This window comes from Taudactylus pleione, unplaced genomic scaffold (assembly GCF_031769625.1).
Source record: "Taudactylus pleione unplaced genomic scaffold, aTauple2 ptg000320l, whole genome shotgun sequence".
NCBI lineage: Eukaryota > Metazoa > Chordata > Amphibia > Anura > Myobatrachidae > Taudactylus > Taudactylus pleione.
The window spans coordinates 800,453-812,475 of NW_028284721.1; the positions used below are offsets into that span (position 1 = coordinate 800,453).

The window sequence follows — 12,023 nt, forward strand, 5'->3', positions numbered from 1 at the left end:
ATTACCTGCTGGTCTTATTAACTACCCTCTCCGTACATGTTTCCTGCTCCCTCTCTCCTTTTTGCCATGCTCCATCACATCCCTGTCCCATAGTCATGTGACTCCCTGTCACCTAAACCCCTCCAATAGTCACGTACCTATCCTGTGACACCCCACCCCAAGTCGCGAGCATGTCTCATCACCTCCATGTGCTATAAATAAAGCATTGATCTGTCGCCTGACCCATTACCAACCCATTCTGTAATCACAGGCTTGTCTTGTTCTGCCCTCTCCCATAGTCACATATCCACTCCATCACCTGTCCTTCAGTCTGAATTATGTACTGCCCTGCCACTGGACCGTTGTCCTCTCTCCTACCGCCTCTTGCTCCTGTCACGGGCCCGCCCTCTCCTACCGCCGCTTGCTCCTGTCACTGGCCCGCCCTCTCCTACCGCCTCTTGCTCCTGTCACGGGCCCGCCCTCTCCTACCGCCTCTTGCTCCTGTCACGGGCCCGCCCTCTCCTACCGCCTCTTGCTCCTGTCACGGGCCCGCCCTCTCCTACCGCCTCTTGCTCCTGTCACGGGCCCGCCCTCTCCTACCGCCTCTTGCTCCTGTCACGGGCCCGCCCTCTCCTACCGCCTCTTGCTCCTGTCACGGGCCCGCCCTCTCCTACCGCCTCTTGCTTCTGTCACGGGCCCGCCCTCTCCTACCGCCTCTTGCTCCTGTCACGGGCCCGTCCTCTCCTACCGCCGCTTGCTCCTGTCACGGGCCCGCCCTCTCCTACCGCCTCTTGCTCCTGTCATGGGCCCGCCCTCTCCTACCGCCTCTTGCTCCTGTCACGGGCCCGCCCTCTCCTACCGCCTCTTGCTCCTGTCACGGGCCCGCCCTCTCCTAACGCCGCTTGCTCCTGTCACGGGCCCACCCTCTCCTACCGCCTCTTGCTCCTGTCTTGGGCTCACCCTCTCCTACAGCCTCTTGCTCCTGTCTTGGGCTCACCCTCTCCTACAGTACAGCCTCCTGTTTTGTTTGTGTATCATCAGATATTAACTCTGACTTTTTCCTCCGCAGGATCGCTACTCACCCAGTTACCGTAACCGCTCTCCTGATCACCCTCTGGCCAGTCCCAGTGCTGACAGGTACACTCCCCTACACCACCTGAATATTAAAAACTGTTGCAGAAGGGAAATGTTGGTGCATGTTACGGAAGGTCAGTTATTCCCAGCATATTGGTCAGACGGTGGCATCCGTTTGCTTCTTTAGCTTTTAACAGGAAATTTCAGGTGGAGGTCAAATAAATAGAAGTCAGCATAGTGATTTTAATTAGGTAACATTTATTTCGAGTAGTGCTATCCTTTTAATTGTACTGGAGACTTTATGAAACTGGCGTGCTATAAACTATGCAAAAAGATCCTGTCACCCCTAGCAACCAGTATTTAACAAACATCGACAACAGTTTAGGAAAAAATGATTAAGCAAATTTTATTCCTAGGTCTCAATCCAATTAGCATCGAATCCGCTCGGCTATTTGAATTGAGCCTAGTGTCTGCAAATACCCCCCCGTGTCCTCTTTTGTTTTCTGTGTAGTTATTGTACTTATAATGGGTTTCATAACACATCCTGCAGAGGAAATTATTGTTTTATTGTGTGTGCAAACCCTGTGCCATTTCCCTAATGCAGCTGTAGGAAAAAGGTTCTGACAAGTGTTTAGTTGACTTCTTGAAGTACATTAGGATTTGTGCTTACACCTCCCAATGCTTCAGCACTGCAGCAGTAAGGTGACTATAGTATCAAAGGTACAACATTTAGAAAATCCCATGGTAGCGAAAGAGCTAAATGGCATGATTGGCTGTAGATAATATTTTGGAGTCCGCCATCTAGGTGGCCCCTGTTTAGAACACCTTTTAGGTGAATGCATTTCAAAACGCAATGTTCGTTCAGGTCATGGTCTTATTCTGTTATGGTGGACGTCCTCAGCTTGGCGGCCATTCTGTCTCAGTCACCAACTTGTTTTTGACTAGGGCCTCCTGCAATGGTGTGGGGGCAGCGATCCGACTTAAACTTTGTCCTACTCTATGATGCAAAAATCTCGCAAGCGCTATGGATTTGTATACATTTGACATTATATGCCTTGCATTAGTTAATGAGCCAAGTGCTCTCTGGTCAACCGTTGCCTGCAGGTAAGATTTACCGCCCTTCTTACTTTTTGAGGACACTGGGGCAAGTGTTCTTTACACTCTAGCTCACTGGGTTTCAATCTGCCAATGTGACCTAGACCTCTGCTCAGTTGAAGCCCACATCCCTCATGTACAAAAATTGTTGGGCTGGCCTAAGCTGGAACTGTCCTGGACAAAGATTTTACCTTCCTGAAGAGTAATCTAAAACTGTTATGGATTGAAAGATCTACGGTAAAAAGGTAGACAATCTAGACACCAGATGTTAAATAAGCAAAAGGTCAACACCTGTTTTGTTTTTTTTGGTTTGTTTGTTTTCCTAACCCTCCCCTTGGTGCCTAACCCAAACCGTCGGGGTAGGTGCCAGACCCTAACTGTTCCTTCTAGTGCCTAACCCTCCAGTAAGTTCCTAACCCGGAATGCCTGCATCGTTACTGAGAGGCATCAGGATTCCGGTGGCGGCATCGCGCCACTGGGATACTGACTGTATCCCTCTAAAACAGCAAGAACGCTGGTACTCGAGCAGAAGTCTTATTCGCCTGGTACTGAAACATAAATGGAGATGGAATTGAAGTTGTGAAGGATGGATTTTGAAGGCAAAGCTCAAATCCATAAGCCTATTGCTTCAAGATGAACGGTCATTGAGGCACTCGCTTCTAAACCAAACCTCCCTGTGTTATATGTGACTATCTTGTCTCTAAAAATATGCTCTTTCCTTCTTTCTGCTGAATGCCCTCTGTTGTGTAACGCCATTTTGAATATATAATTTCAGTGTGGTACATACTATTCCATCATCTTAGCTTACCCACCACTGTTAGCCCTCTCCTCTCAGACATGCTCATTGAACGTGCTCCCCGTCTCCTTTGTTTGGCACACGAGATAGCAGCAGATAATCGTACATAATGTAGAAAATTACTACAGTAGGGGGTAGAGGCTGCAGAAGGTGGAGTAATTATTTTTCAATAAAAAATATTGGTTTCAAACACCTAAATAATAGGTATGTGTCACTGTCTTTCAGGACAGCTTAAGAAAGTCCAAGGGTTCCTCGCGAGTGTGTTCAGTTGTGAAAGAAACCATTATCAAAGAGGAACTCTCCAAATGTTTATGCACGCTTTAGCTTTTTAAAAATGGACTTTAGAGCTATGTGGGATGTTGATCAAAGTTGTGGCCAGAATGGCAAAGAAAATATCAGTCATTTTAATTAGTAACAGTTTCTTGTATAGCAGTGATCACAAATACCCTGTATAGTGTTCACTCTAGGTCTGGCGCCAGACCTAGAGAAATGGGACGTGGCCAATGAAAAGGCAGTGTCTTTTAAGATGCGTCCCCTTTTCGTCACTCTTGGCGCTGTGTCGGGCACTTACGGACATGCTGAACTGCCCCAAGCGCTGCTGTCAGTGTGAATGGATGCTGGGCACATGCGTCTGGCATTTATTCACCGGCGGTGACCGCTGCACTGCAGTTTTCTCCACCCGAATGACATTGCGACCCGCGGGTGGGGACGGCACTTGCAGGCTGTTTCAGTGCAGCTTCACGCCAGAGGGCAGGGTGCTTTTTGCCCTTAAGAAATAGCATCGGGGCGCCCCACTAAAACAGCCTAGTGGGAACGCTAATAGCGGGTATTTTACCTGATCTAGGGGACCGGGGACTCGCTTTTAAAAAAGGTCCGGGGCGCGCTGTACTGCTGCCAATGCCTGACAGGCTTTAAGGGATTGGCCGCAGCACAGCGCTTCCCCGGGGACACGACCCAGCTGACATGCAGAGAGAGACCGCGCTCCTGTCATTCAACCAGGCGCCGGTCGCAGTCCAATCTGAGTTTGCGGCTGCCAGTCTTCTAAATGTCCACATCCCTTTTATACTACACACATTCTTTGATAAATATGCCTTTTATTACCTAATGTTTCTACATCAGGGTCCATAGGGTATCCACAGGATACCTTGGGGTATAGGCGATGGCGGCAGACATCCAGGCACCACAGAGTTAAAAACTTCTCCATCCTCCCAGGATGCACTGGGGTCCCTCTCCTATACCCCGCCCCCAAGCCTGAGGCACTCGGTCTTCGTCGGTGCCTGGCCGAAGTCGGATGCACCGTACAGAGTGGGAGTCTGCAGGCCCCTGAAGTTCTTCAATGCAGCTGTGGCTGCACATCTAACGAGCAGACAACATGGACAGTCTGTACTGATGTCCATGTCGTTGCTCCTTCACCCCGCTGGTACCAGAACGCCGGTACTGATCCGGGACTGAGGACTGGACAGAAACAGTAAATGTCCAGCGTCCCAGGGGTTAAATGCATGCCAGGGGAGTGCGCTTTCCCAGCTAAGCAGCCGGCACCTCCCCCGCTGCACACGGCCTCTCCACAAGGTGGTTAGGCATCTGCATGCGCTCTGCCCCCGGACCAGCCCTCCCTCTGCTCCTCGGTGGCCATTTTAATACATGTGGCAAGCGCTGCTGAAAGCTGATAACGCGGGCATCGTGGACTGGGTCCCCCTGCATACCTCTCCTCCGGTGCAAGGTCAGTGTATGCAGCGCTGTTTCCTACCAGGCTGAGGTCTGGTTAGTTGATGAAGTGCAGATACTGCAGGGTTTTCAATATTCTGCATTGTATGTGACTTTGTGCTAGCCCTGCTGTCTGTTACTTTCACATACTGTCAGCTATTTTCCCTATCCCTTTCTTCTTCTCTGCTAACAAGCCCTTGCGGTGCGGTGTTGCAAGGGGGATTTATACCTCACTATACAACTTGTTGTGAAGTGCGGTGGTCACATACAGCTTCGGGTCACACACTCAGTATGTCTGACAGTGAGCACGATTTCCCCATTCCGCCTAAGTGTACTGTATGCAAGGTACCATTGGCAGAGGGTGATGGTAACTCTGATGGATTATGTAAGGCGTGCCTGTGGTTCCCCAGATGGGGGTCTCACAGCACCCCTATGCAGGGGTTTCCTAAACAGTTAATCGTGCCTCAGAGTTTCCCGTTGTCGCCCCCTCAGGTCATCCTTGAACCTGCGTGGGCTAATTCACTGTCTACCTCAGTACAACGGCTGTCAGAGGTGTTACAGGGTGAGTCGTCTGTGTATGGGCGCAGAAGCGTTGGCTACAACCTCATCAAGATCAGGATGCTGTGACGACAGATGATGGCTCATACATGCGGTGCGCACGGCCTTGGTTATTGAGGATGGCACTCCTCCTGTAGCTAAATCAAAATATGCCTTTTTCAAGGATATTAAAAGTGATGCTACGGTGTTTCCCCTATCTGATCAGCTAGTGGATCATTTAGAGGAGGCGTGGAAAAAGCTGGGTAAGCGTTTGCGGTGGCATACCCTTTTGCAGTTAATTATTTAGCAAAATGGGATAACCCACCACAAGTGGATTCACACGTCTAGTAAAGAGTGCTACGTTGCCTATGCCCTCTATGTCCTCCTTAAAGGATCCAACGGATCGCAGGGTAGAAATATGTTTGAAAATGATTTATGTCCAGACCGGCTTTGGCCGTGTGCTGGCTGGCAAGAGCTATGGAGCACTGGGCTGATACCTTGGAGGCATCCCTGGACCCAGACTCGTCACCTGAACAGGTGGAGTTGGTGCGTAATTTAAGGGACTCACCTACCTACATTAATGAGGCAGCTTTAGATATGGGCCTCATGGCGTCCAAGATCTCCTCGGCAGCAGTGGTGGCTCGTCGTATCCTGTAGCTGTGTTCTTGGAAGGCGGATGCTGATTCCAAAAAGGGTTTGGAGGGGTTACCCTTCAATGGAGAAGTGCTGTTTGGCCCTGATCTAGACAAAATTGTGGCTACTTCGGCAGCAGCTAAGTCTGCGTGTCTGTCTTCCACTACTGTCCCATCAGGAGCGGGTTCTTCGTCCTTTCGGCCCTACAGAACGCAGAACAGACCCAGGGTACAGTCCTTTCCTGGGAGGACTGCCGCCAAGAAACCTGCAAAGCCCAGGACTCAGGCCTGGAGTACCAGACGTCCCACTCCCAAGTCCGATGACAAACCTTCGGCCTGACGGGACGGGCCTCTCTTTGAGGGACCTCAAAGTGGGAGGCCGACTTCTGAAATTCGCCCAGAGCTGGTGTCTGACCACTTCAGACACATGGGTCAGAGAAGTGGTCTCTCAGGGGTACACCCTCTCCTTCCGCAGGAGGCCTCCCAGCCGGTTTTTCACCACTGGCATTCCGTTCAATCGGGACAAGGCCCGGGAACTCAAGAAGGTAATGCACTCGATGCTCCAGAATGGAGTTATAGTGCCAGTTCCTTTTGTCTCAGAAGGGATTGGGGTATTACTCCAATCTTTTTCTGGTGCAGAAACCCAATGGGTCCTACCGGCCGATACTCAAACTCAAATCCCTCAACAAATTTCTGAGGGTTCCTCGGTTCAGGATGGAGACCCTGCGTTCCATTATTTTAGCAATGGAACCTGGGGATTTCATGGTGTCGCTGGATATTCAGGGTGCTTACCTGCATATCCCTATTGTCCCAGCACACCAGTGCTTCCTCAGATTTGCAGTGGTCAAGGACCACTTCCAGTTTCAGGCTCTGCCCTTCGGTTTGGCTACAGCACCTCGGGTGTTCAGCAAGGTTATGGCCATCATGGCATCCCACCTGCGGTTGCAGGGAGTCCGTCTGTTACCTTATCTGGACGATCTCCTGTTACTGGTGGAGTCCTCAGAGAAACTTCAGCGACATCTGCAACTAACAGTCTCTGTATTGCAGTCTTTCGGCTGCCTGATAAATTGGAAGAAGTCCTCCCTGGTACCATCACAGAGGATGCTCCATCTAGGAGCTCTGTTGGATTCCCAACATCAGAGGATCTTGGTGACGGGAGGAAACATCTCTGCGTTACAAGCAAAGGTCCATCTTTGCCTGCAGAGTCGCCGGGTGTATATTCACTCGGCAATGAGGTTACTGGCATCCATGGTATCCATGTTCGACATGGTGGAGTTTGCCCAGTTTTATGGTGCATACACACGGTCAGATTTTTCCTTCAGATATGAACGATAACGATTTAAAAATCGTTCAGTCGTTCATATCTGAAGGAAAATCTGACATATCTGACATGCCTGAACGATGGACGATCTACAATGCGCGTTCCCGTTTGTCAGATAACGATATCTGACATCTGATGTGTTTGCAGTCAGACTTGGACGATTCCATTCATTTTAATGCAGTCAAAAATCGTTCAAAACTTTGGTAAAATCGTTCAAATCGTTCATCTGACAAGTCTGACCGTGTGTATGCTCCATTACTCGAGACCTTTGCAGAAGCTGATCCTCTCCAGATGGAATGGGTCGCCCCAAAGGATAGACACAGACTATGGTGCTTTCCCCGGAGGTGCGATTATCTCTGGCCTGGTGGCTATAGATGGCTCACCTGAACAAGGGGCGCCCCTTTTGGATCGCAGACTGGGCCCTTCTGACGACGGATGCCAGTCTCCGGGGCTGGGGAGCGGTGATGGGTTCACACTTCTTTCAGGGAAGGTGGACATCGGTAGAAGCTGCTCTTCCAATACACATAGTGGAACTGCGGGCAGTATTCAAGGCTCTCTCCAGCAAGCACGACAGGTCCTGCAGGGAAAACCTGTGCAGGTACAGCTGGACAACGCCACCACGGTGGCATACATAAACCGCCAAGGAGGGACTCGCAGTCAGACGGCTCTGATAGAGGTGTCCCGCATTCTAGTATGGGTGGAAAAGCATCTCACTGCAATTTCAGCAGTGTTCATACCAGGAGTTCTCCACTGGGAAGCAGACTTTCTCAGCAGTCAAGACGTGCATCCAGGAGATTGGTCTCTTCACCAGGAGGTGTCAGCTACTGTTGAACAAGTGGGGCCTTCCAGAGATAGATCTGATGGCCTCACGACACGACAACGAACTGCCGATGTTCGGGTCAGGAACAAGAGACGCAAAGGCTTGTCTAGTGGACGCTCTGGCGGTCAAGTTTACTTTCCAGTATGCATACCTCTTCCCTCCGTTCTCCCTTCTTCCTCGAATGATACGCAAATTCAAGCAAGAAGGCGGCATGCTACTGCTGATTGATCCAGAGTGGCCCAGGCTTCACTGGTACACGGATCTTCAGAGTCTCTCACTGGACACTCCGCTGTTGTTGCCTCAACGTCAGGACCTGCTGTCTCGGGGTCCTTGCCTTCATCCGGACCTGAGTCGGCTGTCTTTGACGGCGTGGCTATTGAGACTGCCCTATTGAGTCCAGAGGTTTCTCCAGCTCGGTGGTCAACACCATGCTGAGAGCTCGGAAGCCTTCATCTGCCAACATCTACCATAGAGTGTGGCGGGCTTTCTTCCAGTGGTGTCGCACTAGAGGGTATGCTCCTCAGATGTTCAGATTGTCCAGGGTTCTGGCCTTCCTACAGGCGGGTTTAGACCAGGGTCTTCGCCTAGCTTCCCTGAAGGTACAGGTGTCTGCACTTTCAGGGTGGTTTCATCGTAGGATTGCTATGCTTCCTGATGTCCGCACTTTCATGCAAAGGGTGCTTCTTATTCAGCCTCTCTTTGTTCCACCTGTGGCACCATGGGATCTGGCTGTGGTCTTGAAGACTCTTCAAGGACTGCCCTTTGCACCACTGGGCTCAGTGGATTTGAAATGGCTAACCATTAAGACTGTATTCCTTCTGGTTATTGCTTCGGCCAGAAGGGTTTCAGAATTGGGAGCTCTCTCGTGTAGACCTCCATTTCTAATTTTTCATAGAAACAGGGTTGTGCTGCGCACTCGTCCTGGGTTTCTTCCAAAAGTGGTATCTAGTTTCCATATCAACGAGGAAATTATTGTACCATAGTTTACTTCACCGGACCTTTCGGTTGGTGAGGCCACCTTGGATGTGGTGCGGGCCTTGAAAATCTATGTGGACCGCACTTCTGTCTGTAGGAAGTCAGACTCTTTGTTTGTCCTTTATGGCTTCCATAAAAGAGGTTGGCCTGCCACTAAACAAACATTGGCAGGATGGATTCGACTGGCTACCTCTGACGCTTTTGCTCACGAGGACCTTCCTGTTCCATCTTCTGTTAAGGCTCATTCCACTAGGTCTGTGTGTCCTTCATGGGCAGCTCGATGTGGCGCCTCAGCTGTTCAGCTTTGCGAGGCGGCCACGTGGTCATCTGTCCATACTTTCGTACGGTATTATGCTTTTGATACCTACGCCTCTCAGGATGCTTCCTTCGGGCGACGGATTCTCCTCTCAGCACAGGAGCGTCCCCACCCTTGAAGGATACTGCTTTGGGACATCCCCAAGGTATCCTGTGGATACCCTATGGACCCTGATGTAGAAAATATGAGATATGGTAAGAACTTACCTTTGTTATCTCTATTTCTATGAAGTCCATAGGGTTCCACAGGACTCCCACCCTGTCGCACCTGTACTGCAGATGGGCTGTGGTTCTGGTCACCCTCTGGTGAGACTGGGATTCTTGTGTGTTCCAGACTTTCTTCTCTCTCTCTTGATCCTCCTCCGGCCTATGGCTTGTGACTAAACTGAGTGCCTGAGGCTTGGAGGCGGGGTATAGGAGAGGGACCCCAGTGCATCCTGGGAGGATGGAGAAGTTTTTAACTCTGTGGTGCCTGGATGTCTGCCGCCATCGCCTATACCCCAAGGTATCCTGTGGAACCCTATGGACTTCGTAGAAATAGAGATAACAAAGGTAAGTTCTTACCATATCTCATATTTTTATTCACTATGTGTTTTGTGTACAGACAAGTCCTAGCACATGTAGGCTCATGAAGGCGTTAAACATGCATTTAAGGGGCATGTGGGGAGGTCTGATGCTGTTGGGAGAATCTAGGGGTATGTCGGGATGTGTGGAGCTCTAAAGCATAAATTATGATGTGACCTAGAAATGGTCAGGCGCGATCACTGTATAGCGCAACATATTTGTTGTGCTTCACAGGAAACATTAATAGAATAAAACTGGGTAATAACAGACAGAGGTTGGAAGGCCCTGCTTGCTAGCTTACAATCTATAGAACCTTCAGAAATAACTGTTGTTCTCAATGCCAAAAATCAGGTATCCCCAACAGGTCATGAGGATTTCTGACTATGGAGGCAGGTGGGATAACTGATCCAGCAGAATGATTACCTCATGAATATAGAAATCCACAAGACCTGATGCCACCACAAGCCCCCATGGAGTATAAATGCTTTTCTCCAGGATACTTAGTGTTCATGCTATGGCAGAGGTTCCCAAACTCCGCCATTACAGTCCAGGTTTTACAATTTCCATGCTTGAGCACAGGTGACTTAGTACCTCGGTCAATTTCCTTTAGCCAACTGGACTCGAGCATGGATATCCTTTAAAATCTGGACTGTAATGGCAGAGTTTGGTAAAGTCTGCACTAGGGTGTTTTAGCAGGGCACCGCACACTGCCAGATTTGTGATGGTGAAAAAGCATTGTGCCCTTTTAAGGAGTGCCATGCTGATTGGTTAGTCAGCGCTGATCTGCTCACTAACTTATTGTTGAGCGCAGCTCTTACCCTCCTCCAGGCTGGCCCGAGACCAGTAATAGCGCAACGCATGGGGGACCTGGTATTGAGACAGCCCCGGGGTCTGCTCCGAGCAGGGGCTCCGGACACATCTCTGTCTGTAACAGAGACTCTGCTGTTTCCTGGTACCAGCAGCCTACTCCTCTGAAGACAAGCGTTTTTTTCTCTCTCTCCATAAAATGTCTATTAAAAATAATATAATACACTCGCCCCAATCTGTGAACTACAGAAAGAAATGAAGGACAGACACTCAGAGGAAACGTTGAAACCAGCATAAAGATGCATAATGTCCGCCCAATGGCGTCTTTCAGCCTTAATCTAGGCTATCATCACATGGGGGAGCTTGATGATAGAAGCCTAGATTAAGGATGCTGTCGGGCGGGCATTAAACATCCTTTTTTTTTTCTTTGGTGGAGGAGAGACAACTGTGATTACCAATTATTGTTATATATATTTCAATACACATAGGAAACAATTGTGATTGCCGATTTACATTCAAAATTGTATATTTCGATACCAAATGTCCTGCCTTGTGGGTTTTGAAAGATATGAACAAGATATATATATTTATTCAATAGGCACTGACTATACATCACAAATTGAGATGATTGCATAGCAAGAATCTGCTTAGAGGCAATCTTGAATACTTGCATTGCTAAGTGCTATGTGTATGTGCATATATACATATATGTATGTATGCTTATTTCACTCTAATATGCATGTGTTTTATTGCTGCTACCGCACCAAGGAAGACTCTCTGCTTACTCCGCTATTGAGAATGGATGCATAGCCGAAATCTGCTCAGGAAATCCTGAATACCTGCATTGTTAAATGCGCTATATATATATGGTGCAGCACTCCCCTCTCAATAAATCAAGCAGAGACCAAAGGATCAATAGAACGTTTCAGTACTTTTAGCACCATCTTCAACCATAGTACTGAAACGTTCTATTGATCCTTTGGTCTCTGCTTGATTTATTGAGAGGAGAGTGCTGCACCTTCATGCTTCTATTTATCCCTATGTGAGGGCACCCCTGCAGGATTTGGTTGATTATCTGGAGTGCCGGACCTGGAGACTTTGTGTGTGTATATGTATGTATATGTATATATGTATGTATATATATGTATATATATATATATATATAATATATATATATTTTATTTTTTTTTTCAATATACACAGGAAACAATTGTGATTGCCGATTACATCCAAATTGTATATCTTAATACCAAAAGTCCTGCCTTGTGGTTTTTGACAGATATGAACATATATTTTTCCCATAGGTATATATTTACATATTGCAGTGTATTTCCTACGATTGGAGAATTGTTTGTTTGTATTGTTCAAACCTGATAGGTGTTTTTGGCCATTTTTTTCTCTTTT

The 12,023-nt window shown here is 48.6% G+C and overlaps 1 protein-coding gene across 1 annotated transcript in view; it reads left to right on the plus strand.

Moving 5' to 3' along the window:
• The window catches only part of LOC148509538 (uncharacterized), a 28,493-nt gene that overhangs the window by 592 nt on the left and 15,878 nt on the right, over positions 1 to 12,023 (plus strand). The window contains exon 2 of the mRNA XM_088442992.1: positions 1,049 to 1,116. Coding sequence (XP_088299118.1) covers positions 1,049 to 1,116 — 68 coding nt within the window. The remainder of the gene's footprint in view (positions 1 to 1,048; positions 1,117 to 12,023) is intronic.